The 25,649-nt window shown below is 74.9% G+C and overlaps 4 protein-coding genes across 12 annotated transcripts in view; 2 read left to right on the forward strand and 2 right to left on the reverse strand.

Moving 5' to 3' along the window:
* Positions 1–3,760, reverse strand: part of LOC142406858 (SCO-spondin-like) — a 35,167-nt gene extending 31,407 nt beyond the window's left edge. Inside the window, 14 exon segments of the mRNA XM_075495783.1 lie at positions 1–161; positions 257–383; positions 494–632; positions 764–1,004; positions 1,209–1,371; positions 1,446–1,568; positions 1,678–1,763; positions 1,913–2,071; positions 2,189–2,291; positions 2,524–2,690; positions 2,768–2,983; positions 3,099–3,181; positions 3,317–3,529; positions 3,681–3,760. The exon segment at positions 1–161 is cut by the window's left edge and continues 12 nt beyond it. Coding sequence (XP_075351898.1) covers positions 1–161; positions 257–383; positions 494–632; positions 764–1,004; positions 1,209–1,371; positions 1,446–1,568; positions 1,678–1,763; positions 1,913–2,071; positions 2,189–2,291; positions 2,524–2,690; positions 2,768–2,983; positions 3,099–3,181; positions 3,317–3,529; positions 3,681–3,760 — 2,061 coding nt within the window.
* A 2,650-nt stretch (positions 3,761–6,410) lies between these two features.
* Positions 6,411–24,249, forward strand: LOC142405152 (uncharacterized). 8 transcript variants are annotated; one of them, XM_075492098.1, is made up of 7 exons: positions 16,740–16,971; positions 17,014–17,060; positions 17,143–17,314; positions 18,817–19,011; positions 19,143–19,263; positions 19,920–20,033; positions 21,348–24,249. In XM_075492098.1, exons 2-7 carry the CDS (start codon positions 17,032–17,034, stop codon positions 24,092–24,094), a joined length of 3,378 nt encoding a protein of 1,125 aa, XP_075348213.1. In that variant the 5' UTR covers positions 16,740–16,971; positions 17,014–17,031; the 3' UTR covers positions 24,095–24,249. The 8 variants fall into 8 exon arrangements, with proteins under 8 accessions (XP_075348215.1, XP_075348207.1, XP_075348209.1 ...); XM_075492092.1 differs by lacking the exons at positions 16,740–16,971; positions 17,014–17,060 and adding an exon at positions 14,757–15,060; XM_075492094.1 differs by lacking the exons at positions 16,740–16,971; positions 17,014–17,060 and adding an exon at positions 14,758–15,060 and having other exon boundaries at positions 18,865–19,011.
* On the forward strand, positions 10,560–11,424 carry LRRC61 (leucine rich repeat containing 61). The gene has a single exon (XM_075492141.1). The coding sequence runs from the start codon at positions 10,578–10,580 to the stop codon at positions 11,373–11,375; it is 798 nt and encodes a 265-aa protein (XP_075348256.1). The 5' UTR covers positions 10,560–10,577; the 3' UTR covers positions 11,376–11,424.
* RARRES2 (retinoic acid receptor responder 2) lies at positions 11,863–14,083 on the reverse strand. Of its 2 annotated transcripts, XM_075492145.1 has the most exons (5): positions 13,610–14,083; positions 12,968–13,072; positions 12,596–12,700; positions 12,361–12,498; positions 11,863–12,024 (listed from the first exon to the last, which is right to left on the reverse strand). In XM_075492145.1, the coding sequence occupies exons 1-4, from the start codon at positions 13,772–13,774 to the stop codon at positions 12,385–12,387; spliced, it is 489 nt and encodes a 162-aa protein (XP_075348260.1). In that variant the 5' UTR covers positions 13,775–14,083; the 3' UTR covers positions 11,863–12,024; positions 12,361–12,384. The 2 variants fall into 2 exon arrangements, with proteins under 2 accessions (XP_075348260.1, XP_075348258.1); XM_075492143.1 differs by having other exon boundaries at positions 11,863–12,498.
* Positions 24,250–25,649: the final 1,400 nt, after the last annotated feature.

Here is a 25,649-nt window from a genome sequence, read left to right on the forward strand (position 1 = left end):
GGCGGGCTGGAGGGTGATGTAGGCGGCGGGGGTCTCCAGCCCCCAGAGGACGTGGGCCCCGAAGGTCTGGAGCAGCAGGAAGGAGGAGGACGCCCGGCGGACGCTCAGCTCGGCACCGGCAAAGGGCAGCGTCACCTCCCGCCCGTCCACCGTCACCTCGCCTGTGCCGGGAGAGCCGGGGGCCGTCAGGGCACGGCCGCCGGGCCGGCGCCCGCTTCCACCCTGCCGGGGCGCGGGGACGGTCCCCGGGGGTCACCTGTGCCGCGGAGGCGGGCGGAGGCGCGGCGGGCGCTGACGGAGAGGGAGCGGAGGCAGCCGAGGGGCCGGCGGCCATCGCAGGGCTCGTGCTCGGCCACGATCAGCAGCTGCCCCTCCGCGAAGTCCTGGGGGGCAGAGACCCCGCTGAGCCCCCCCGCGCCGCGGTCCCCCGGGGCAGAGCCCCGCCGCCCCGGCCGCCGGCCACCGCCCCGGCCACCGCGGGGGCCACCCTCACCTGCACCAGGGTGTAGGCGCAGGCGCCCAGGAAGGAGAAGCGCCGGCGGTCGAAGGTGACGTAGTGGCGGCCCCCCAGCACCGCGCACTCCCCCGGGCACCGGTCCTGGCTGCAGAGCCAGCGCCCGCCCCGGCACGTGCTGCGGGCACAGGAGGCGACGCCGGGCTCACCGCGGGGGCCGCCGCGCCTCCCGCCACACCGAGCGCGGTGAGTGCGGGGACCCCAGCCCGGCGGCGCAGGACCCGGCCCCGGCGCCCCGGCGTTGCTCACCAGCGGTTGCAGCGCTGGCGGATGCTCTGGCCCGGGGCGTAGCGCCGGTGGCGGTGGAGGCAGGGGCAGGCGCTCGGGGGGACGCAGAGCCCCCCGTCCTGGTAGAGCCCCGGCTCACACTCGCAGCCGCCGGCGCAGTCCTCGTGGCACGGCCCCTCCTCGGCGCTGCCCACGGCCAGGCAGCTGGCGGGGCAGGAGGAGACGCAGTCCGAGAAACGCTTCCCCGCGCCGCACCGCCGCTCTGCCGGCACAGACACGGCGCTCAGCGCCGGCGGGCTCGGCACCGAGGCCAACGGTGCGGCACCCATGGGCGCGGCGCCGCCGCGCTCGACCGACGGGTGCGCGCCCGAGCCTTCGGCGTGCTCGGCGCGGCGGGAGCCGCCCGCGCAGCCGGGGCGGGGAGCAGCGGCGAGGGGCTCGGTGCCGGAGCCCCCCGGGTCCCTACCGCAGAAGCCCGGCTGGCGCCAGCCGACGTAGGTTTGGTGCCGGGCACACTCCCGCGCGTAGGCGGCGAAGGTGTCGCAGACGGCGGGGGGCGGCGAGGGCCCGGCGTCCCCCTCCCGGCACAGCACCTCCAGGCACGCCGCGTAAAAGCCGCTGGGGTCGACCTGGCGCAGGGGCGGTGGGTGAGGGCGGTGGGACCGGCACCCCCGGCCCCCCGGGACGGCGGGCACCCGCTCACCTCACCGTGGCACTGGCGGAAGGGCTCGGCCAGCAGCTTCCCGCAGACGGCCTCGGCCGCCTGCCGTGCCGCCTCACCCGCCGCGCAGCCGGGGCCGAGCTCCGCCGCGTCCCTGCAGGCGGGCTGAGCCCGGGGGGGACCCTCAGAGCCGGGGTGACCCCCCCAGGCACCCCCAGCCGGACACGGGGGTCGGCAGCCCTGGCCCCCCCGGTGCCCGGCTCTGCCCCGGTACCTCCGAGCTGGCATCCGGCGTCTTCCAGGAGTTGCCAAAGCTGGCGGCAAAGGGGGCCACGTCCCCCCCCGGCCGCAGGAAGTCATCTGGGGGCACGGGGAGGGCTGGGGCAGGCGGGGGGACGCGGCACGCGGCCCCGGCACACGGCCCCGGCACGGCTGCCCCTGCACCGCGTCTCCCCCCGCTCCCCCCGGCACGGGGATGGCAGGGGCGTCGCCGGCGAGGTGACGCTTACCGGCAGGGTCGTCGTTGTAGGGGCCGCACAGCCCCCGCGTGCCGCCCCGCAGCTCGGCGCTGACCGTCACGGTGACCGCCTGGCCGCCGTCCGAGGCCACCCGCACGCCCAGCCCGCTCGCCACGGCCACCCAGTCGCCCAGCCACGTGACGCTGATCCCTGCCGGCACCGCGCCGGGCGGCTCAGCACGGCACAGGGACAGGGACGGGGATGGGACGGGCGCCCAGGACGCCGGGATCGGCGGCAGCGAGGGACGGAGCATCCCGCCGCCCTCACCGTTGTGCAGGTACGGCTGTCCTTCCGGCACCGCCACGCCGTTCACGGAGACGTTTCGGCCCCGGGCCTCCACCGCGTCCATCCCGAAGGTCATGTGCAGCGCCTGCGGCGGCGCGGCGTCAGCCGGAGCGGGGCCCGGCAGCCCGCGGCGCGTGCCGGGGCCGCCGGGACCCCTCTGGCCGCTGGCGGCCGCGGATGCCCAGCGACGCTGTGGCCGCGCCGCGGGGACAGCCGGTGGCCCCCCCGCCCCCAGAGCCACCGTCCGTGGGGGGAGCGGAGACCCCGGCCGCGCTGCCCCTCCTCCCGCCCACGAACACCGCGGGGGCGGCCGGTACCCGGGGATTGCCGGCGGCGATGGAGACGGCCCAGGTGCCGTCGGTGGCGGCGGCCAGGCTGTAGGCGCACTCGCCGGAGAAGCGGAAGTGCGTCCCGTCGAAGCTGCGGTAGCGGGACCCGGCCCAGGCGAGGCAGCCGGCCGAGGGACCCCGGTGCCGGGCGGCTGCTCCCCGCAGGGACGCGGCAGGCGACGGCCGCAGGGAGGCCTCTCCTGCGGCGGGGAGGCGACACCGCTCGGCAAACGCCCCCGCGGGACCCCCCGCGCCCCGCCGGGACCCCCGGACCCACCGGCGAGGGGCAGGCGGGTGCAGGCGAGGCAGGGCGCGGCGGAGCCGTTCCTCCAGCTGTGTCCCCAGGGCTGCCGGCAGCACTCGGCCAGGCTCATGGCGGAGAGGTTGCGGCCGCCCGCGGCCTCCTGGCACCGCCACGCGCCGTAGCAGCGTCCCAGCGAGCCTTCGCCTGCGGCACAGGGACGCGCCTCGTCTCCACCGGCGAGCACCAAGCGCCCGCCGGCTGGGTGCCGGGTGGCAGGGGCGGCACGGCGATGCCACCGTGCCTCGATGCCCGTCCCTACCTTCGGTGCAGTGGGGCCCGCTCCAGCCGCGGCAGCAGGCGTGCACCGTGCGGTTCCACACCACCGGCCGCATCTCCGGGGGCCTGCGCGGCGAAGGGAGCCCCGGCGTCGGGGGGGGGAACCGGGGGGTGCGCGGTGCAGGGACGGGTGCCCCCTCGTGCCCCTCCACCCCGGCGTCACCCCCGCGCCGTGCACCGCACGTCCCCCCCGGCGCTCACTTGTAGATGTAGCAGAGCGGGGTGCCGGAGCCGGGCTGGGCGTCGCGGTGGGGCTCGCCGCGGTCCCCACCGTAGATCTGCCGCATGCGGTGCCGGTCGATGCGCCAGCCCGCCAGGCTGTAGTGGTAGAGGCTGGCGCAGGGCACCGCGTCCTCCCGTCGCGGTGTCACCTCCTCCTCCGCCGTCACCTGCACCGTCCGCTCGCACCACCGCCTGCCGCGGCACTGCGTCACCCGCGGCGCCGGCACCCACCCAGCCGCCCCAAAACCAGTCTGGGGACGGCGTCCCCACGTTGTGTCGTCCCCCCCCACATCCCGGGCACCGGCGTGGGGACGCGGCACAGCCCCCGGCACGGAGGACTCACCCGGTGGCTGCTTCCGCCGTGGCCACCCAGAGCAGCAGGGGGGCCAGCACCCAGCCCGGCACCCGCGGCACCCCGGCCATGCCGCACCGGCCACCTTGGCAGAGAGGGACCCGCGTTACTGGCGGAGCAGCTCCTTGGGGCGTCCCCGCGGACGGGGGGTCCCCGCGGCACCGGAGGTCCCCCTCTTACCCGGGGTCGCCGGGACCCCCGCTCCGTCCCGGCTGGCTCCGGCGCTGCCACCGCCTCCTGCCAGCCCACCGCGAGGGGCTGCGGGTTTTATGGGGTGCGAGGGGCCGGCGGGGACCATCTGTGGGGCCGGCGATTGGGCCCAGCCGGCGGCTGTGGGGAGGGGGGACCCCCCCATCGCCCCGTTTCCAGGGCAAAGCCCTCAGGCTTGCGCCGGGGGGGGGCGGGGGGACCGGATCCGCAGCGGGGCCGCATCCTGCATCCGGCACGTCCCGGGATTAGGGAGGAGGGCTCTGCCCCCCGCCCCACCGACACGGACGTGCCCCGACCCCCGCGTCCTGCTCCCGCTCGTCCCCCCCAGGAACGGCCGGGGGGGCCCTGGAACCCCCCCCCCCCGGATCCTGGACACCCCCCCCTCCCCCCGGGAAGGGACCCCCATGCCCGCCCCGCAGGGCTGGGGACACCCTGGGCACCTCCCGCTGCCCCACGGCCCCGCCACCGGGCAGCACCCCCACCCGCTGCCAGCCCCACGGCCGTGTCCCCCCCGTGTCCCCGTCTCCCGATTCCGTGTCCCCCTGTGTGTCCCCGTCTCCATCCCCACGGCCGTGTCCCCCCGTCTCCCTGTGCTGTGTCCCCTGCCTGTCCCCATCCCATGGCCGTGTCCCCTCATCCCCCCCGCCCCCATCCCCATGGCCGTGTCCCCCCGTGTCCCCATCTCCCTCTCCCGTGTCCCCCTGTGTCCCCCACCCCACCCCACAACCATGTCCCCCCATGTCTCTGTCCTGTGTCCCCCTGCCTGTCCCCATCCCCACGGCCATGTCCCCCCGTGTCCCCGTCTCCCTGTGCTGTGTCCCCCTGTGTGTCCCCTGCCTCCATCCCCACGGCCATGTCCCCCCATGTCCCCACCTCCTCTCCTGTGTCCCCCCCATCTCCATTCCCACGGCCGTGCCCCCCCGTGTCCCTGTCCTGTGTCCCCCTGTCCCCATCCCCATGGCCATGTCCCCCCGTGTCCCCCTCTCCCTGTCCTGTGTCCCCTGTCTGTCCCCATCCCCACGGCCATGTCCCCCCATGTCCCCGTGTGCCTGTCCTGTGTCCTCCCATGTCCCCATCTCCCTGTCCCATGTCCCCTTGTGTGTGTCCCCTGCCCCATCCCCATGGCCATGCCCCCCATGTCCCTGTCCTGTGTCCCCCTGTCCCCATCCCCATGGCCATGTCCCCTCATGTCCCCAGACCTGCCCCCATCCCCACGGCCGTGTCCCCCCGTGTCCCCGTCTCCCTGTCCTGTGTCCCCCCGTGTGTCCCTGTCTCCATCCCCATGGCCGTGTCCCCCCACGTCCCTGTCCTGTGTCCCCCTGTGACCCCATCTCCCCGTGTGTCCCCCCGTCTCCCTGTCCTGTGTCCCCTGCCTGTCCCCATCCCCACGGCCGTGTCCCCCCATGTCCCCACCTCCTCTCCTGTGTCCCCCTGTGTGTCCCCCTGTCCCCATCCCCACGGCCGTGTCCCCCCGTGTCCCCACCTCCTCTCCTGTGTCCCCCTGTGTCCCCCCCATCTCCATTCCCACGGCCGTGCCCCCCCGTGTCCCTGTCCTGTGTCCCCCTGTCCCCATCCCCACGGCCGTGTCCCTGTCCCGTGTCCCCCGTGTCCCTGTCCCGTGTCCCCCTGCCCTGTGTCCCCCCCCCCAGGACCCGGTTCTCGGGGGGGGACCCGGGGGGGTCCCGGCCCGGCGCGGAGCAGCGCGGGGACGGGCGGAGCCGGTGCGGTGCTGCGGGCTGCCGGGAGACCCAGCCCCGGTGCCCGGTATCCGGTACCCGCTGCCCGTTGCCCGGTGCCCGGTATCCGGCATCCGGTGTCCGGCATCCGGTGCCCGCTGTGCGGCAGCGGGGCCGGGCGGGAGGCTCCGCTCCCGGTGTCGCGGCCGGAGGAGCCCCGGTGCCGGCGGGGGGGGGGGGGGGGGAGCGGGCGGGCCCGGGGGGGCGGGGGGACCGGCGGGGGCGGGGGGACCGGCGGCCACCGCGGGGGAGGCGGGGCCCGGCGGCGGCGGCGGCGGAGCAGGTAGGGGCGGCGGTAGGGGCGGCGGGAGGGGCGGCCCCCGCCCCGAGGCCACGGCGAGGGGCGCGGCGGCAGCGGGAGCGGGGCCCGGCGGGGGAGGCAGGCGCGACCCCGGGGCCGGGGGGGGACCGGGGGGACCAGGGACAGGATGGGGGGGGGCGGGAAGCGCAGGGCGGGGGGGACAGGGGGCCGGGGGGGGGCTGGGAAGGGCGGGGGGGGTGGGGGGGGCTGGGAGCTGCTGGGGGGGCCGGGGCGGGGACCCCCCCCACCGGTGCCGGCCCGGGGTGACCCCCCCCCGTCCCGCCGCCCCCCGGCCGAACCCCCCGGGACCCCCGCCCGTTCTCCCCCCCGCAGCGGCCCGGCCCCGCCGCGTGCCCGCGCCACGAGGGCGAGCTTCGACGCCCCGGGCCCGCGCCCGCCGCCGGGGGTCCCGCCGGGACGGGGGACGGGGGACGGGGCCCACCCGCCGCCGCGGCGGGCCTTCGGGTGCGGGAGGGGGGGCAGAGGGAGCCGGGGGCTCCGGGGGCGCGGCGGCGGGGGGCTCGGCCCCGTCCCATCCCCTCCCCTCCCGCCCAGGTTCCCCCGCGGCCGGTCCCGCCGGCGGAGGAGATGGAGGCGCCCGGCCGCGACGGCTCAGGTGGGTGCCGAGGCGGTGCCGCCCGTCCCCCCGCCCGTCCCCCGGCTCCCGGGGGGGCTCCCGGGGTCCCCGCGGGGCGAGGGGCCGTCCCGGAGCCGGGGGGGGACCCTGGCTTTGCCCCCTTTGTCTTCCAGCGCGGCTGCTGGTCCCCAAGGCGGAGGCGATCCCCGAGGGCGACGGAGAGGAGCCGGGGGCCGCGGGGGAGCCGGGGGGCCCGGAGCACGGCTGCTCAGGTGAGGGCACGTGACGGCGGCGCCGGCACGCGGCGAGCCCGCCGGCCGTCGCGGCGCGGCCCCGCCGCGCGTCCCGAGCTCCGGCCGCGGCCCCCCGGCCGCCGGGCACGCCGGGGCCGCGCGACGCCGGCCGCTCCGTCCCGGTCGCCGGTGGCGGTGCCGGAACCGCCCGTCCTTCGCGCGGGGCGCGCCGGGGGGAGCGCGCACAGCCCCACCGCCGCGCCGTGTGTGCCCCGCAGAGGACTGGCTGGTGAGGAAGGTGAAGGTGGAGGAGGAGTACGAGGAGTGGCCGGCCAGCCCCGGCGCCGAAGCCCTGCTGGCGGGGCGGCCCCCGGCCGGCGCCTTCCCCCATGCCGCCGGCGCGCCGGACCGCGTGGGCGCCTGCAAGCCGGAGCAGCCGTGCCCGGAGGAGCTGGGCTACGGCGAGCTGCCCGCCTTTGCCCTGCCGCCCTGGCCGCTGCTGGGCCAGAGCCCGGCCGGCGGCGGCGGCTGCGAGAGCTGCTTCCAGGCGCGGCTCGGCCTGCGGCTGCCGGCGGGCGACGGCGAGCCCCAGCCCTGCGGGGGCTGCGGGACCCCGGCCCCCCCGCGCCCCTTCGCCTGCGCCCAGTGCGGGAAGGGCTTCGGGAAGAAGGCGCACCTGACCCGGCACCTGCGGGTGCACACGGGCGAGCGGCCCTTCCCCTGCGGCCAGTGCGGCCGCCGCTTCCGGCAGAAGATCCACCTGCGGTCCCACCAGAAGACGCACACGGGCGAGCGGCCCTTCCCCTGCCCCGAGTGCGGCCGCCGCTTCCGCAAGAAAACCCACCTGGTCCGGCACCAGCGCACCCACACCGGCGAGCGGCCCTTCCCCTGCGCCCGCTGCGGCCGCCGCTTCGCCCACAAGCAGCACCTCCTCCGGCACCAGCAGCTGCACGCCGAGCCGGCGACGGGCGAGGGGGACGGGGACGGGGACGGGGAGGGGGCGCTCCCCCCCGAGCAGAAGCCCTTCCCCTGCCCCGAGTGCGGGAAGAGCTTCAGCTGGAAGAAGAACCTGGCGTCCCACCGCCGGCTGCACCGGGAGGGACGGCCCTTCGCCTGCGCCGAATGCGGCCGCGGCTTCAGCGACAAGCGGCACCTGACGGCGCACCTGCGGGGGCACATGGGGCTGAAGCCCTACGCCTGCCCCCACTGCGAGAAGACCTTCAGCCACAAGCCCAACCTGACCACCCACCAGCGCACCCACACCGGCGAGCGCCCCTTCGCCTGCCCCCACTGCGCCCGCGGCTTCGCCCACAACCAGCACCTGCTGCGGCACCTGCGGGTGCACACCGGCGAGCGCCCCTTCGCCTGCCCCCAGTGCGGCCGCTGCTTCAGCTCCCGCCCCAACCTCATCGCCCACGCCAAGGCGCACGCCGGCGCCCGGCCCTTCGCCTGCGAGCAGTGCGGCCGGGGCTTCAGCCGAAAATCCCACCTGGCCCGGCACCAGGCGGTGCACACCGGCACCCGGCCCCACGCCTGCGCCCAGTGCGGCAAGCGCTTCAGCTCCAAGACCAACCTGGCGCGGCACCAGGCGGTGCACACCGGCCACCGGCCCTACATCTGCACCCAGTGCGGCAAGAGCTTCAGCCGCAAAACCCATCTGCTGCGCCACGAGCGCACCCACGCCGCCGCCGTCGCCGCCGCCGCCGTGCCCCGGCAGAGCTGGCCGGCCGCTGCCGCCCCGGCCCCCGCCGCCCTCTGCCCCTGAGCGCCGGGGGCCCCGGCGGCTCCCGGTGACGCTCGCGTCCCCGGCACGCTCCCCCGGGCTGGGGACCCTCCCTCGGGGCTCGCCGCCAGCTCCTGCCTGCGGATCCCGGCCCTGCCCGCGGCCCCTCGGCCAGGCAGGACCCTCGCGCTGCCCTCGCGCCAAACGGCCGGCTCCAGCGCCGTTCTCCCGCTGCCCACCGCGGCCGCGGCACGGGGAGCGGCTTCCGCAGGCGCCGGACGTGGCCGGCGGCCGATGGAAAAACCCCGGCTCTGAAACGGCCAGGGCTGGCCGCGCCGCGCTCTGCGCTGGGGCCGGCACGGGGTGAATCGGGGGCGCGGGGGGAGCCCCGTCCTGTCCCCGGGAGAGGGGGGGGTCTCCCCGCGGCGGTGCCGGGCGGCGGGGCCGTGGGTGAGGTGCCGCGGGGCAGAGGGGCACCGACCCAGCCGGGGCCGGCCGCGGTAGGAACGAACAAAAACTGCCAATAAACCGACTTTTGTCAAACTTTCCTGGGGGCGTCTCGGGGCCCGGTGGGAGCCGCACCGCGGGGGCGAGAAGGGCGGCGTGGGCTGGCAGAGCCGTGGTGCCGCCGGCCCGGGGCCAGTGCCGGGAGGCTGCTCTGGGACCGAAGCAGCCGGTTGCCGCTGGCCGGCGGGAGCCGCTCACCGAGCCCCTTGCCGGGGCCGTGGGTCCCTGCCCACCGCGTGCCGGAGCCCGGCGGCGGCGGCCCCCCGGGAGCTCGCTGGCACGGGGCCGCGTGGGCACCCAGAGTGACAGTGTGGGGACGCTGGGCCGGTGAGTGGCAGCTTCGGCGGGGACACGGTCACCCCCTGGGGACACGGGAGGGCTGCCGTCCTGCCGCCCCGGGCACCGCGGCTGGGGCTCGGCGTCACCCTCGCTGCCTTCGGGGACCAGGGACATCCCTGGGGACAGTGGGGCTGTGAGCATGGCCATGGCGTGGGGACATCCCTGGGGACATCCCTGGGGACATGGGGGCTGTAGGTACAGCCGTGGCGTGGGGACATCCCCGGGCACATGGGGGCTGCGGGCCCGGGGCCATCCCCGGGGGGCTCTGGGCGCAGCGTGGCCCGGGCCGCTGCCCCGGTGGCGGCAGAGCCGCGGTGCCGTGACCGGGGCTCGGCCCGGGCCGGTCCCGGGGTCCCGCTGCCGGTGCCGGTGGGCGGGGCTCGGCCGGTTGGGCGGGGCCGGGGCGGCCGCTCGTCTCCATGGCAACGGGGGGCGGGGCCGAGGGGGCTGCCGGGAGCCGCCGTGCGGTGAGTGCGGGCGGGGGGGGACACGGGGACACACGGGGGGACGGGGGACACCGGGGGCCGGGGCCGGGTCTGTGCGGGGGGGGTGGGGGGTGGGGGGTGTCCCCCCACGGGCTCTGGGCCCCACGCGTGTTCCCCCACCGCAGGACACCCCACGGGTGGGCCCCACGCGTGTCCCCACACCTCAGGGCGCCCCACGGTCTCTGGACCCCACGCGTGTCCCCACAGGTGTGCCCCACACATGTCCCCCACCCCAGGGCACCCCACAGATGGGCCCCACGCGTGCCCCCCACCCCAGAGCCCCCCACAAGTGCGCCCCACACATGTCCCTGCACCCCAGACCACCCCACAAGTGCGCCCCGCGCGTGCCCCCCCCCACCCCAAACCACCCCACGAGGGCACCCCACGCGTGTCCCCCCACCCAGGGCTCCCCACGAGTGTACTCTATCTGTGTCCCCCCCACCCCAGGGCACCCCACAGATGGGCCCCACGCGTGCCCCCCACCCCAGAGCCCCCCACAAGTGCGCCCCACACATGTCCCTGCACCCCAGACCACCCCACAAGTGCACCCCGCGCGTGCCCCCCCCCACCCCAAACCACCCCGCGAGGGCACCCCACGCGTGTCCCCCCACCCAGGGCTCCCCACAAGCGCCCCCCCCCCCGCGTGCCCCGGACCACCCCACGAGCGCGCCCCCCCCCCCCCGCGGGCGAGCCGTGCCGCGGCCGTGCCGGGGTCCCGGGGGACGAGGGTCCCCCCGCAGGGCCGAGCCCCCGCCCCTCTGCCGCAGCGGCGGGCGGATGGAGGGGCGCGGGGAGGAGGAGGAGGAGGAGGAGGCGGCGGCGGGGGTGCGGATCACGCCGGAGCTGCTGAAGGCCAGCACCGGGGAGTTCGCCCTGGAGTCCATCCTGCTGCTGAGGCTGCGGGGCCGCGGCATCGCCCACCTGGGCTGCCTGGGCGACTGCGCCAACCTGGAGTGGCTGGACCTCTCCGGCAACGCCATCGCCCAGCTGGGGCCGCTGGCCGCCCTCAAGTCCCTCGCCGTCCTCAACCTCTCCCGCAACCGCGTCGCCAGCCTGGAGCCGCTCGGCTCTTGCCAAAACCTCCAGAGCCTCAACGTCGCCGGTAACCGGGTGAGCAGCCTGCGGCAGCTGCGCTGCCTGACGGGGCTGCGGCGCCTGGAGAGCCTGCGCCTGCGCGACCCCCTCGCCCGCCTCGCCAACCCCCTCTGCGCCGCCCCGGCGTACCGCGCCGCCTTGGCCGACATGTTCCCCGGCCTCAAAGCCATCGACGGCGAGCGGGTCTCCGGCCGCGGCAGCGAGCTCTACCAGCTCTGCCGGGATCTCGACGGCTCGCTGGGGCGCGGCGCCGGCCCCGACGCCGGTACCGAGCCGCCCCGCGCGGCTCAGCCCTGGGTGGAAGCGGGTTTCTGGGAGCCGCGGCCGCCCCGGCGCGGCTCCGTCGTGGAGGAGGCCTACAAGCAGTTCGGGGAGGTGCTGCGGGAGTGCCGGGAGCTGAGCCGCCGCGCCGACGACACCATCGCCCAGGCGGAGCGGGCGCTGAGCGGCCGCCCCGACCCCAGCTCCTACGTCTTCTGAGCCGCGAGACCCCCCCCCCCCCCGCCCTGTGCCGCCGCCGCCGTCCCGGCCGGGCCTCGCCGGAGCGGCACCCCCACGGCTGGGGGTGGCCGGGCTGGTCCCCCCGGTGCTCCGTCACCTCGGGGGCTCCCCGTCCCCTGCAGAGCCGCGGCAGGAGCAGAGGCGGCCTCCGGGATTTCGGAGCCGTCCCTGAGCTCTCCAGGCTGCGCGCGGGGGCCGGGGGACGTCCCGGGGACCGGGGGACGCCGTGGGGACCGGGGAGGCGGCGGGGCTGTGCAGTAAAGGCGCGCTGTGCTCGGAGGTCCCGCTCTGCTGCTTCGTCCCGGGCCCCGAGCGGCCGGGGGACGCTCGCCTCTACCCACCCGGACCCACCGCGTCCCCCTCCCTCCTCCCGGGCCGGGGGGTGGCGCAGCCGGTGGCACGGAGGAGCCCCCGCGCCCCCCAGCCACAGCGATCCCCGGCGGGAATAACGACGGTGACAGCGGGAGCCAGAGCCGGGGTTTACTGCTGAGCCGGGGGGCGGGCGGGGCGGGGGGGACGCGTCCAGGAGCGTCCCGTGGCGACGCGGTGCCGGGGGGCGGCGAGCGGGGGGTGCCGGGTCGGTCCCCGGCGGCGGCGTCCGTCTCCTCGGGCTGGCGGAGGGGGTGGCCTGGAGAGGGGACACGGGGAGGGGCTGGCTGCGGGAGGAACCCCCCTGCGCACGCACGCGCCTCTCCCCGTCGCCTCGTCCCTGTCCCCCCGTCCCCAGGGCCAGCCCGCCCGGCGGCGGCAGAGCCGGCTGGAGACGTCCCGCGGGATTTCTCCCGGCCGAGGACAGTCCCCGGCACCCGGGGGGGTCCTGGGGGGACCCCAGCCTGGCCCCGCTCCGCGGAGGAGCGCCCGCATCCCACCGGCGCCGGGCGATGCCGGAGCTCTGCCGGCGGGAGAGGGTTGCGCGTCCGTCCCCCGTCCCCCCCACCCCAGCCCCGCCGCCCCCGGCACCTACCGCGCGGGGCCGCGGGGCCGGCGCCTAGGCCGGCAGCCCCATGGAGAAGGCGTACATGCCGGGGAGGTAGAGCGCGTCCGCCGACTTGCCGGCCTCCTCCACCGCCCTGCACTCCGCCTCGTCTCGCTGTTTGATCTCCTGCGGGGCAGAGGACGCGGGCTGGCACCCACCGCGGCACCGCCGGGGTGCCGGCAGCCGGCGGGGACCCGTGCCGGCGGCCCGGGAGACGGATTACCTTCGCCGCCAGGTGATGGCTGGGGCCGCAGTTCTGGTACTTGTCCAGCACCTTGGGGACGTCGCCGCCGTCAAACTTGTAGCAAGCCAGGCAGGCCGGCTTCCTCTGGGGAGAGAGCGCGGCCCGTCACTGCCCGGCCCCGGGGACCCGCCGGCCCCGGGGACGTCCCTGCCGCTCGCCGCGGTGCAGGAGGGCAGCGCCGGGCACGGCCGCGTCGCCGCCGCCGGGAACCGTCGTCGCCTCCGGCCCTCCCCGGCACGCGCGGCGGCGGCACGGCGGAGGGCCGGGGCGGGCGGGGGAGGCGGAGGTGCCGCGTCCCCGCGGGACGTGGCCGCAGGGAGGGGGACGCCGGCCCCGGTGGCCCCGGCCCACCTGGTTCTCCAGGATCCTGCAGTTCTGCCGCCGCGGCGCCTTCTTCCTGCAGGCCGTCTGCGCCAGGCTGAGCCGCAGCTGGACGAAGGTCCCCGAGGGGTCTTCCTGGGGGGACAGGGGCACGGCCCGTCAGCCGCGGGGCGCCCGCCGGGGCGCCGGGTGCCGCCGAGGGCTCGCGCCGTGCCGCGGGGCCGCTGGGCGAGGCGGCTGCGGGCGGGAGGGGGACGCCAGGGCACGGAGGAGGGGAGGGGGGCGAGGGAGCCCAGCCCCTCCCGAGGCACGGCCACGTCCGAGCCGCCGCCGTCGGTGCTCCCGGCTACACCGGGACGGCCGGGCGGCGGCGGCCGCTCGCCCCCGCGGCCGGCCGCGGCACGGTTAATGAGTAGCTGAGCTCTGCCGGCCCCTGCCCGCGTGCCCCCGGTGACCGGCCTGCCCGCACCGCGCCGTGCCGGCGGGCCCGTCCCCGCACCCGGCCGGCCGTGACGCCCCGGCACCCGCCGTCCCCTCCCTCCGTGGCACCCTGACCCCCTCCCCGCCCGGCCCCGGCCACGCTGGCCCAGGGGCTCGGCCGCCTGCTCGCCCCCTCCCCGCAGCGGCAGCCCCCCCCCGGGGTCCGAGGGCGCCCGCGGCCCCGGTGCTCACCCGCTCGACGGCCCCGTCCACCGCCTGCTCCTTGAAGAGGAAATGCACGTTGCTGCGGCCGTGGAAATACTCCAGCACCTCCTTCACCACCCGCCGCTGCAGCGGGGACTGGCTGGCGCCGGCCAGGGCCACCAAGCCCAGGCAGAGGGCTAGCAGGAACCTCATCCCTGCGGCGGGGGGCTGCCGGGGCTGCCTGACCCCAGAGAGCCTCGCCGATCGACCCGCCGGGGGCTTTGGTCTTTCATTAACCGATTTCCTGGGAACTGCCCCTCTTTCCGCCCCCGGGCCGGCCCCGCGGCCTGTTTGCGCGGCCCACCCCGGCACGGCCCCTCCGGCACGGCCGCGGGGAGGAGGAGCCGGGCACGGCTACGGCCGGCACGCGTGCAGGCGGGGGGACGCCGGCGTCACCCCGTCGTCGCCCGCGGCCTCGTGCCCCCGGGAAGGGGAGCCGAGGGACCGGGAGGGGAGCGGATCTCTCGCCCCCGAGCTCGGGCCCGGTGCCGGCAGCCCTCGCCGGGCAGCCGAACGTCACCGCCGCCGGCAGGGACCTCGGCGAGGCTTCTCCCCTGCCCTGACGCGGGGCGAGGCGGCGCGGGGCCAGGGGCTGCCGCTGCCGGGGGTGCTGGCTCTCCCCCCCCCGCCGGGGCCGCGGAGCCCACCCGGCCCGGCCAGGCCGCCTCTGCCGGGGGACGTCTCCCGGACGAGCCGCAGCAGGCGGAAGGAGGAGGGCGGCCCCCGTGCTGGGGGGTGCCGGCGGCGAGGGGCGGGGGGGCTCGCACCCTCCCGGTCACCGGGGGGGGTCCCCGTCCCACCCAGGGCCCCTGGCCGGCGCCACCGGGGGGCCGGGCCTCCTCCCCCCGCGCAGGAGGTGGGGGCTGGCGGGTGCCGGGAGGGGGGAAAAGTCCCCAAAACGACGTCGAATGAATGCGGGTCCCCGCCCCCCCCCTCGCTGCGGGACACGGCCCCCCCGGGAGAGCGGCCGGGGCTGAGGGGGAGGCGGAGGAGGACCCGGCGCCTCAGGACCCCGCACCGAGCAGGGCCGGGCCCCGGGGCGAGCACAGGCCCCCCGGGGCGAGCACAGGCCCTCCGGGGCGAGCAGAGGCCCAGCGGGGGCTCCGCCGGCAGAGGCAGCCGGTCCCGGCCCCTCCCGGTCCCGGGCCGGCGGTGGCACGGGCAATGGCGGCGGGGGCGGCGGGGACGCTCTGGCCCGTCGCGGGGCGCTCTATGATGGCAGCGGTGGGCGCTCTGGCAGCGCGGCGGCGGCTCGATGGTGCGGCGCCCCCTGGCGCCGGCAGAGGGCGCTCCAGCCAGCCCGTACGGGTGCCGCGGCAGGACACGCCCGCTGACCCGGAAGTGCTTTCGCCAAGCGGCGGGCGTGGCCGCTTCCTCCCGCCGCCCCGGGCGCGTCGCCGCCGCGACGACGTCACCGCGTCGCGGGACGTCGCCCGCCCGTGAGTTTCCCCGGGGAGGCGGCTCCGGGGCCCGGCGAGCGGGAGGGGCGGGGTCGCCATGGCAACGCGCGGCCCAGCCCGGGGGACCGGGGCTCACGGCGAGGGCCGGGCCCGGGGCGCGGGGGGGGGGGGGGGGTCGGGCCGAGGCGCCCGGGGCGAGGCGGGGGCGGAGGGGGGGGGCGACGGGGCGGGAGGCCGGTGCCCCGGTCTTGTGCCGCCCTGGGGCCTTCCGCCGCGGGCAGAGCCCGGGCCCTGGTCCCGCCCGCCCTCCGGTGAGGCGGGGGGGGGGGCGGGGCGGGTTCTTCCCGTCGCGTCCCCGGCGTCGGGACCGAGCCCAGCCCGGGGCGGGAGGGCTTCGTGTTCACCCCCGTCCCGGTGAACCGGCCCGGCAAGCCCCGCCGGGTGTTCCGGGGGGGGGAAAGGAGCCGTTCCCGGTGCGGCGGCTCTCCCGCAGGAAGGGCGTGCGGGCCCCGGGGGGGCTTTTCCTCGGTAAAACCGCTTCCCCGGGACAGCCCCGCCGCGGGCACGGCCTCGGGAAGCAGCGGCAGCGCCTGGCAGCCCCCCCGCCCGCCCTGGCCCCCGCCGTCGCCGGGCCGGTCTCCTGGCCGCGCTCGCCTCCGAGGGAGAGGCGGGAAAAGCTCCGCCGGGACCGGGACCGGGACTGGGACGACAAAACCGACGGCGACGGGGGAGAGCCGAGGAGAGGCCGCGTCGTCCTGCCGCGGGCAGCCCCGCACCCCGGGACGTGCCGCGCCGGCCGCCTCGCCCGCCGCACAACTGGGGCGCGTGCCCCGAATCCGCGGAGCTGAGCTGAGCGGCCTGGAGACCTGGCTTCTCGCCGCCGCCGCCATGGGTGCCGCGCCGTGCCCGTCGGCAGCGCCACCCGGGCCGGAAACGGATTTAGGGCTAGGAGGATTTTTGGGTTCTGGGACCGGAGCGGTCCCGCCGTCGCCGTTTCCCCCGTGCTGCCCCAGAGCCGGTTCTGCCCTTCGGCGGGCGGTTGGCTGCCGAGGGGCCCGGTTTGTGCCGCGGGCGCCGGGCTGCCTGGGTTTGCGGCCCTGCCCGCGCCCTTGCCGCCTTCTGCCCGCTGCTCCGGCGAACCTCGGAGAACTCTCCCCCGGCACGCCGTCCCTGCCTCTCCTCGGCTGTGCCGGGCCCGTAACCGGCCCCGGGGAGCGCCGCGGCTCGGTTAAACGCGTACGCAAAGCGCCGGCGGGGCTGAGCCGGTCGCGGGGTCGTCAGCGCTTGGCGGGACTTAACGATCGGGGGCTAACGACGCCTGGCCTGGCGGAGAGCTGCGTCCCCCGGTGGGGGTCCGCACCGGAGGGCCCCGAGCCCCCGACCGTGGTTACGCTGCCAGGGAGGGTCGGGGTCCCGGCCGGCTCCCACGCAGCACGGCTCCACAGCCGGCGCTCCTCTCGTCAGGCGGTTCCAAAAATAGCTCTAATTAAGCCCGGGCGTTCGTCAAAGCGTCCCGATGGCTGCCGGGGCTTCGAAGGGTGATGCGGGACTCGCGCGGGGGCGAGGGGGGCTCCTCTCCGAGGCGGCGTCATGGCGTTCGCCCCCCCCCCCCGCGGCACCCTGCGGCAGAAGGCACCGTTTTGCTGGTCGATGCGGGAGCCGGGCTGGGCCACCCTCGCTCCCCCACGGCGCAGGAGCCGGCAGGGCTGCGCCTTTGCCGTTTCCCGCTCGCTGCGGCAGGGCGAGGCCGCGCCGGGGCCGGCTCCCGGCTGCCGGGAGCTGTAGTTCCCCCGTCCCCGCAGCCGCAGGCAGCGCTCGGCGCGCGGTGCCGGGCCTCTCGGCCTGGACTACAAATCCCAGGAGCGCTGGCTGCAGGGAAGCTTTGCTGTAAACAGAATGAATCCGGGCCAGAGCCCGGGGTCGGTGCCTTCCTCTCCCCTAAAATAACTCGGAGGAGGAGGAAGAGGAGGAGGAGGAGGAGGAGGAGGAGGAGGAGGAGGAGGAGGAGGGATGCAGACGCCGGCGGAGGCTCTCCCGAGGTGGCCGGGCTCCTCCAGCTTTGGCTCTCGGCGTGCCGCCCTGCTCCCCCCGCTCACCGGCTCCTCTCTCTCGCTCCCCCAGGGCCCCGCAGCAGCCATTTGGAGGAAGTCGGGGAAGATCGGAGCCCGCGACCGTGGCGGAAGGCGGAGGGGAAGGATGGCCGCCGCCGCCCCGCGCTCTCCCCGGAGCTGATGTCCTCTCCCCTCGCCGGGCGGCCCCGAGGGGAACGATGTCTGCGGGGGGAGCGCCCCAGGTACGCGCGGGGCTGGGGGGCGGCCGCGGCTCCCCCTCCGTCCCCGGGGAGAGGCCGGAGCTGGGCCGGCTCTGCCCGCGTCCCTCCCTGGCAGAGCGGAGCGCGGTGCCGGGGCGGCCGGGAGGAACCCCCGCTTCTCTTTCATGCCGTGACATCGGGGGGGGGGGGGGCCCTGTTGGGGTTTTCCCCGGGGCTGGGAGCTCTTCCGCCGCTTTTCTCCCCGTATTTAGAAATACCGAGGCCCGCGGAGCCGCGCCAGCCCCCTGCGAGGCGACTTCTTTTAAATTGGCGCCTCTTAAAGTTACGGCAGCCGGCAGAGCGCGGGCTGGGCGCCGTGTCTTCTGCCATCTGCTCTCCCCGCGCTCCTGCCAAGCTGCGGGGGAGTTTTGGGGGAAGAAGAGAGGAATCCTGGGGAGGGAAGACGGGCGGATTGGGTGTCGGGCTTCCCGGGAAGAGCCGCTCTGGCTCCTTACAGGGGTTTCCTCCTTCGCTCCAGATCCTGGCTGGGTTGGGAGCGGGGCCGGGCGATGGCACCCGGGCGAGGGATCCCCTTGGGAAAGAAGCGATCTCCTTAGAGGGGTGCTGGGCGCGTGCCTTCGGCCCTTCGCCAGCTCCCCTTGAGGGTTTCTGATGGGGAAACTGAGGCGCGGAGGAGAAGCGGCTTTCCCGTGCCGAAACCGGCGGGTGGCGAAGCAGGAGGTGTCACCCCGAGCCCCTGCCCTGCCCTCCTGCCTCTGCCTGCCTGCTCTGCCCGTACCTCCCTGCTCCCGCTCCTTCCCCGACGGATCAGAGCTGCCTCTCGGCACGGGGCGCGTGCCGGGGCGCGGGGGCGGCAGCGCCCGGCGTTGCGCCCCGTCTGCCGGGCGGGACCAGCCCTTCCGTCCACCTCCTCCGGTGCCGCAACAGCCTTTCCCTGCCCTCCGCAGGGAAAAGGGCCTGGGATTTCTCCCGGCCGTGCTGCCGCGGATCCGGAGTCCGCGGAGAACGCCTCGGTGGCGATCCCGCAGGGCCGGGAGCCCCCGAGCTCTCCGGTTCCGGTCCGAGGGGCCGCGAGGGCTTTCTGAGGGCCGGGGCGTTTGCAGCGGCGTGGCACGCTGCCGCCCCTGGGCCGGGCGCACGCCTCGTGGGGTCTCGCTGCTGGTGGCCCGCGGGCGTGGGGCGCTGATCCGAAAGCCCGCCGCCCGTCCTTCGCAGAGTCGCTGAGGTTGGAAAAGACCCTTAAGACCATCAGGTCCAACCGTTAACCCAGCGCTGCCAAGCCCACCACTACACCATGTCCCTGAGCACCTCATCCACACGGCTTTTAAATACCCCCAGGGATGGGGACTCCACCACTGCCCTGGGCAGCCTGTGCCAGTGCTGGACAACCCTTTCGGTGAAGATATTTTTCCTAATTTTCAATCTAACCCTCCCCTGGCGCAACTTGAGGCCATTTCCTCTCGTCCTATGGCTTGTTACCTGGGAGAAGAGACCGACCCCACCTCTCTACCCCCTCCTTTCAGGCAGCTGTAGAGAGCGATGAGGTCTCCCCTCAGCCTCCTCCTCTCCAGGCTGAACAACCCCAGGTCCCTCAGCCGCTCCCCATCAGCCTTGTGCTCCAGACCCTTCCCCAGCTCCGTTGCCCTTCTCTGGACACGCTCCAGCCCCTCCATGTCTCTCTTGTGGTGAGGGGCCCAACACTGAACACAGCATTCGAGGTGCGGCCTCACCAGCGCCGAGCACAGGGGCACGGTCACTGCCCTGCTCCTGCTGGCCCAAACCCCAAAGAATCCCACCCCAAAAAGGCGACGGCAGTCTGCTGAAACGCTTCTCCTCTCTCCCGGACCAGCCTGCCCACGCCCTGAACCTGCTCCCTTACCCCAGGCTGAGCGAGGTGCCGAGAGCCGGACACGAGCTGGATGCCGTCGGCGTGGAGATCCCGTCCGACCCCTGCACAGGTGACGGCCGAGGTCGGCGAGCGGCACCGCGCCGGGCAGGCTTCGCCGGCGAGGGAGGGGGGGTTTGCGGATGCGCTCGCGCGTTCTCCGGCGTTCGGTCGGTCCCGCGGTAACGCCGAGTCCGACCGACCGCCGGCAGCGGCCTCCTCTCGAGCGGGGTGGGGGGATGCAGGGGGTGACACCGAGGATCGTATGTAAATGTATGCAAATGCGGCACCGCCGGGAGGAAGCCCCCCACCCCGCTCCGCCGGCCCAGCTCCTCCGCTAAAGATGGCAACTCCGCTTCTGCGTGGGAGGCTCGGGCTGGAACCACTCGCGGTTTCCCGGTAGCCTTTGAAATCCGATCGTAAAAGCCTTGCGCGGGTTTAAGGATCCCGGGCGAGCGTGCGAAAGGCTGCGGAAAGAGTCGCTTTCCGAGGAACGCCGCTCCTTCCCGCCCTTCGCCTTGCCGGGACGCCGGAGCCTGGTGCCGGCGTTGCCTTTTATCTTTAATTACACTCCAGGCAGCAGCAGCTTCAGATAGATGAAAGCGACGCCCCCAGGCTTCGTTAATTTTCGCTTAATTTGTGAATTAACGCAGGCGTCTCCGGCGTAACGACGTCGACGCCGAACGCGCGGTTTGCGGTGCGACGCGGTTCGTGGTGACCGGCTCTTGTCCCTTCAACCAGGCTACAGGTTTTTCAAACCCGGCGGTTTGTTCGGCGTCAAGCAGTCGGAGGAGCCGTACGCCGACGGCCAGCAGATGCAGGAGGAGAGCAAGATCCTCGTCAGCCCCTGTGCGGGTAGGTGCTCCGCGCGTCCCGGGGAGGCTGGGCGAGCGGCGGGAAACCGGCCTCGCCGGAGGATGTTCCTCTTGTGGCCGTTTCGGGCCAGTTTGTGGCCATTCTGGGCCAGTTTCCAGCCGTTTCTTGCCAGTTTGTGGCCATTTCTTGCCAGTTTGTGGCCATTTCAGGCCAGTTTGCAGCCATTTCAGCACGGTTTGCAGCCATTTCAGGCCAGTTTGCAGCCGTTTCAGGCCAGTTTGTGGCCATTTCGGACCAGTTTGTGGCCGTTTCAGGCCGGTTTGTGGCCATTTCAGGCCGGTTTGTGGCCATTTCTTGCCAGTTTGTGGCCGGTTTGCGGCCATTCCAGACTGGTTTGCAGCCATTTTGGGCCAGTTTGCGGCCATATCAGGCCAGTTTGCAGCCGTTTCAGACCGGTTTGCGGCCATTTTGGGCCAGTTTCCAGCCATTTCTTGCCAGTTTGCGGCCGGTTTGCGGCCATTCCAGACTGGTTTGCAGCCAGTTTGCGGCCATTTCAGGCCAGTTTGCAGCCGTTTCAGGCCAGTTTGTGGCCATTTCAGGCCAGTTTGTGGCCATTTTGGGCCAGTTTGTGGCCATTTCAGACCCATTTGCGGCCATTTTGGGCCAGTTCCCAGCTGTTTCTTGCCAGTTTGCGGCCAGTTTGCAGCCGTTCCAGACCGGTTTGCAGCCATTTTGGGCCAGTTTGTGGCCATTTCAGACCGGTTTGCGGCCCTTTCAGGCCAGTTTGCAGCCATTTTGGGCCAGTTTCCAGCCGTTTCTTGCCAGTTTGCGGCCAGTTTGCAGCCGTTCCAGACCGGTTTGCAGCCATTTCGGGCCAGTTTGTGGCCATTTCAGGCCAGTTTGTGGCCATTTCAGACCGGTTTGCGGCCATTTTGGGCCAGTTTCCAGCCGTTTCTTGCCAGTTTGCGGCCAGCTTGCGGCCGTTCCAGACCGGTTTGCAGCCATTTTGGGCCAGTTTGTGGCCTTTTCAGACCGGTTTGCGGCCCTTTCGGGCCGGTTTGCGGCCATTTCGGGCCAGTTTGCGGCCATTTTGAGCCAGTTAAGGGCAAGTTTTTGCTATCGCCGCTGCCGCCAGCGCCAGCCTGGGCGAGCCGGGGTGCAGCGGGCTCTGGGCAGGGCTGCGATCCCGCGGGGTCCTTAGGGAGGTACAGCCTGCAACGCGTTCGTGTCCGGCAGCCCCACGGGGAGCAGGGGGTGGCCTGGGTGATCCTTAGGGGTCCCTTCCGACTCGAGATGCTGTACGGTTCCGTGAAGGACTCTGCAATTAACGTCTTGAATCTTTTTGAAATCTAGTTGAGCCCGGTCGAGTGAATAAAGTCGAGCAGCCCGAGGAGAAGCCCGGGGCAGCTGCCGGCTCCCTGGAGCTGTATCCCGCAGCCACCAGCAGTTCCAGCCGCTGGTTTCACGGCGGGCAGCGCGCGCCCGAGCGGGCGGGCATGGAGAGAGACGGCGCCGCCGGCCTCAGCCCGCTCTCCGGCCGGGTGGCCTGCTGGGTGCCGCAGCTCGGCGCCGGCCCGTTCCGCTGCGCCCAGTGCGGGAAGGGTTTCCGGCAGAAGCAAAGCCTCATCACGCACGAGAGGATCCACACCGGAGAGAAGCCCTACAGGTGCGGGGACTGCGGGAAGAGCTTCAGCCAGCGGCCCAACCTGCTGACCCACCGCCGCGTGCACACGGGGGAGCGCCCCTTCCCCTGCGCCCAGTGCGGCAAGAGCTTCAGCCAGAAGGCCAACCTCCTGGCCCACCAGCGCATCCACGCCGCCGGGGAGAAGGCGCTGGCGGGGGGCGAGCAGGAGGACGGCGCTTCCAGCAAGCCGAAGCTGCGCTCCCAGCAGCGGAGTTACCAGGAGGACACCCCCTTCGTCTGCCCCGAGTGCGGGAAGAGCTTCCGGCAGAAGCCCAACCTCATCACCCACCGCCGCATCCACACCGGCGAGCGTCCCTTCACCTGCTTCCTCTGCGGCCGGAGCTTCAACCAGAAGACCAACCTGGTGACCCACTACCGCGTGCACACGGGGGAGCGCCCCTTCGCCTGCACGCAGTGCGGCAAGCGCTTCACCCAGAAAACCAACCTGGTGACGCACCAGAGCACCCACACCGACCTCCGGCCCTACCCCTGCGGGCAGTGCCAGAAGTGCTTCAAGGACAAAGTCTCCCTCAAAGCCCACCAGAAGACTCACGCCCCGCGCCAGCGGCGCTGCCCGGGCCGCAGCCCCGCCGCCGGCTTGCCCTACGGGGCCGCGCCCACCCTGCTCCCGCCCGGGGGTGCCGAGCAAGAGGCCCCCTTCAGCCCCATGCCGCCGCTGCCCGTCCCGAAGATCCCCGAGGGCCAAGAGCTGTACTCGTGCGCGGAGAAGAGCTTTCCCCCGAAGGAGCCGCTCCTGCCGCACCAGCAGGCCCCCCTGGGCGAGCAGACCTTCCCCTGCGTCCAGTGCGGGGAGGGCTTTTGCCAGAAGGTGACTCTCCTCCGGCCGCAGCACGGCCCTGCCGCCGAGGCTGCCGGGGGCTGCGCGGCGGCCTTCAGCCACGGCCCGCACCTCCTGGGGCACCTGGGGGTGCAGCCTGTCCTCGGGGACGCGACCGCCCCGGCTCCCGCCGCCGCCGGGGCGGAGAAGCCCTTCATCTGTAACCAGTGCGGCAACAGCTTCGGCCTGTGGCTCTCCCTCGTGGCCCACCAGAAGACCCACGCCGGGCAGAAGCCCTACCCGTGCCCCGAGCACGAGAAGAGCTCCGGCGACGACGAGCTGTCCCCCAAAGCTCCCCAGGAGAAGCAGGCGGAGGGGAGGGCCTGGGTGTGCCCCGAGTGCGGGAGAAGCTTCGCCCAGTACGAGCGTTTGGTAAAACACCGGCAAAACCACCGGGGCAGAGGGCCCTACCGCTGCGACGTCTGCGGGAAGAGGTTCAGCCTGAAGACCAACCTGGTGACCCACCAGCGCATCCACACCGGCGAGCGTCCCTTCACCTGCGGCGTCTGCGGCCGGCGCTTCAACCAGAAGGGGAACCTGGTCACCCACTACCGCACGCACACGGGGGAGCGCCCCTTCGCCTGCGCCCAGTGCGGCAAGCGCTTCGCCCAGAAGCCCAACCTCATCGCCCACCAGAAGACCCACACCGGCCGGCAGCCCTTCACCTGCCTGGAGTGTCCCAAGCGCTTCAAGAGCAAGCTCTCCCTGCGGGTCCACCAGCGCGTGCACGCGGCCGAGAGACCCCAGAGCGAGCCGGGCCAGGCCCCCGGCCCGCAGGCCCACCCCGGCAGCCCCTACCCCTGCTCGCTCTGCGGGGAGGCCTTCGAGGAGCACGGGGAGCTGCAGCTGCACCGGCAGGGCCACGCCGGGGAGCGGCCGCACGCCTGCGCCGAGTGCGGGAAGCGATTCCGGCAGAAGGTGAATCTGGCCGTTCACCAGAGGACCCACACCGGCGAGCGGCCGTTCCGCTGCGCCGAGTGCGGGAAGGGCTTCAGCCAGAAGGCTCACCTCCTCCGGCACCGCAGGACGCACGCCGGCGGCATCCCGCCCTCCTGCTGCGAGGGGACCTGCCCGGCGCACCGGGAGGAGCCGGATGCCGGCGGCGCTCCCCTGGGAAAGGGGTCCGAGCCCCCCGGCGTGCTGCTGCCCCCCTGCTCCCGCGGAGCCGCTCACGGATCGCTGGCTCGGGAGGAGCTCCGGCCGGCAGCGCAGCCCCCCGCCAGACCGGAGAGCCCCTCCGGGGCGGCAGACATCCTCCTGCAGCTGATGCAGGAAGACCACCACCTCGTCTCCGGCTCCCACCACCCGCAGGAGGCACCGGCGGGGCAGTGCCCCTGCAAGTGCACCGAGGCGGGGGAAGGCTTGAGCCCGAAGCCGCCGAGCCTGCCGCCGCAGTGCTGCTGCGCCGACTGCGTGAGCCAGCGGCAGCTGCTCCTGAAGCCCCAGCCCGACTGCCGAGCGGAGCTCTGGTGCAAGTACGGCGGCTGCGGCAGAAGCTTTGAGGAGAAGCGAGTCCCGAGAGTGCCTGAGAGAGCGCACGGCGAAGAGAAGCCCTCGCCGTGCCCCAGCTGCTTGTAACGCCCGCGCAGGCTGCCGAAAACCCGCCTCCGGGCGAGGGACGGGACCGCGTCGCTCTTGCACTAAAAGACGCCAAACCTAAAGAGGCGGCGGCGGCGGCTCGCGCCGGGGGCCCATCGCTGACCGAACGAGGACGGTGCCGAGGCAAAGCCGCGAGCCGGGACGCGGCGGCGGCGGGGACTCGGGAGGAGCGCGGTGGATTTGGGAGCGGAGGCCCCTCCAGGCGGGCGGCGGACGGGGCGAAGCGGGAGGCCGGCTCGGACGCGCTGGGTGAGCTTTCTGCCTCGTCGCCGTCCCCGCTGTTCGGCGGGGCTGGAGCCGAGGAGCGGCGACGGGGCCCCGGAGCCGCGGCGTTTGCTTCTGCCCCGGCTGCACGGACCGCGGGGAGCGGGAAGAGCTCGGCAACCGGCATCTATCGGCTTAAAATCCGCTTCCGTGGCGCAGCGAGGCCCGGCGGCGGCGGCGCGTCTGCCTGCTCCCGCCTCCGCGTTCAGCTGGGTGACGCGCGGACCCAGGGACGGCCGTGGGGCGGCGAGGGGCCTCCGCGGGCCTCGGGCTCCTCCCGGGACCCCCCCCGTCCTTCTCTGCCGGACTGGACGTCGTTCGGCGAGGACGCCTTTGGGACGGAGAGCCGAGACCGGCCGCCGGCCGCCCGCCGGCCCGGGCGGAGGAGGAAGAGCTTCGCGGGGCGGGAGGAGCGAGCCGCGGGAGGTGCCGCTCCCACGCGCCCCGGCCGGCGGCGCGGGATCCTGGGGGGGGGGGGGGGGGGGGAGCGGAGGCCGGGAAAACGGGAAACAGCCGGGAAAAGGGCCCGGAAGCGCCGCGGCTTCAGCTCTGCTTCCGCAAGGGACCCGGGAGAAGCCTCTCCTCCGCTCGGGGGAGCAGGGGGGGCGGGGGGTGGGGGGTAGCTTGTGCTTCTCTGCTTGCTCTGTGGATAACCTTTCCGACTAGCACCTCTTTCGGGGACTCAACTCGCTTCCCAACAGGTAACCCAGCCGCGCCGGGGGAGCGGGGGCGGCTGCGGTCTGCCGGAGCCGTCGCGGTAGCTCGTGGTGGCGGCGCCGGCCCCTTTCCCTCCGCGCCGGTCGCTCGCCGGGGCCCGCCTGCCGTCGTCTCCGCTTCCCCGTCGGCGCGGCGGAACCCGTGGCAGCGGGAGGCGACGCTGGGAGCTGCGCGGTCGGGCGGCTGGGGAAGGGCCGGCGGGGCAGAGCTTTAGGAAGGGGACCTGGGCGCCCGGGAGCCGTCCCGGCTTCGGCGCGCGCCGTATCCGAAAGGGGAAGCGGATCTCGGCTGCTGCGTCCGAGGGAAACCGTCGTCCCGTCCCGGTCCTCGGCCCCGGCCGCGGCGCCGTGTCTCACCGCATCTGGCCGCGGAGCGTCGCGGCTGCCGCCGCTGCGCAAAGCCCTTCCTTGGAAACACGGGACGGTGTTACCGGAGGCCGGTGCCGCCGGCGCCCGGCTACTCGCGTCCGTTTGGGGGTGTATCCTAAGGGGCGCAGCGTAAGGAGAGGCTTTGGCACCCGCCGGCGGCCGGGGCGGCAGCCGAGGGGACGCCG

Source organism: Mycteria americana, chromosome 2 (assembly GCF_035582795.1).
Source record: "Mycteria americana isolate JAX WOST 10 ecotype Jacksonville Zoo and Gardens chromosome 2, USCA_MyAme_1.0, whole genome shotgun sequence".
In the NCBI taxonomy this organism is placed as follows: Eukaryota; Metazoa; Chordata; class Aves; order Ciconiiformes; family Ciconiidae; genus Mycteria; species Mycteria americana.

Bases quoted from the DNA above. Each gene is read 5' to 3' on its own strand.
- LRRC61 (XM_075492141.1), top strand. From the start codon at position 10,578: ATGGAGGGGCGCGGGGAGGAGGAGGAGGAGGAGGAGGCGGCGGCGGGG.
- LOC142405152 (XM_075492100.1), top strand. From the start codon at position 6,525: ATGGAGGCGCCCGGCCGCGACGGCTCAG. The intron at 6,553-6,686 runs GTGGGTGCCGAG...TTTGTCTTCCAG, and splicing joins GCCCGGCCGCGACGGCTCAG to CGCGGCTGCTGGTCCCCAAG. The intron at 21,812-21,898 runs GCCGGGGAGAAG...CGGAGTTACCAG, and splicing joins CCCACCAGCGCATCCACGCC to GAGGACACCCCCTTCGTCTG.
- RARRES2 (XM_075492145.1), bottom strand. From the start codon at position 13,774: ATGAGGTTCCTGCTAGCCCTCTGCCTGGGCTTGGTGGCCCTGGCCGGC. The intron at 12,701-12,967 runs GTGGGCCGGGGC...CTCTCTCCCCAG, and splicing joins GCAGGATCCTGGAGAACCAG to AGGAAGCCGGCCTGCCTGGC. The intron at 12,499-12,595 runs GTAATCCGTCTC...TCTGCCCCGCAG, and splicing joins GCCATCACCTGGCGGCGAAG to GAGATCAAACAGCGAGACGA.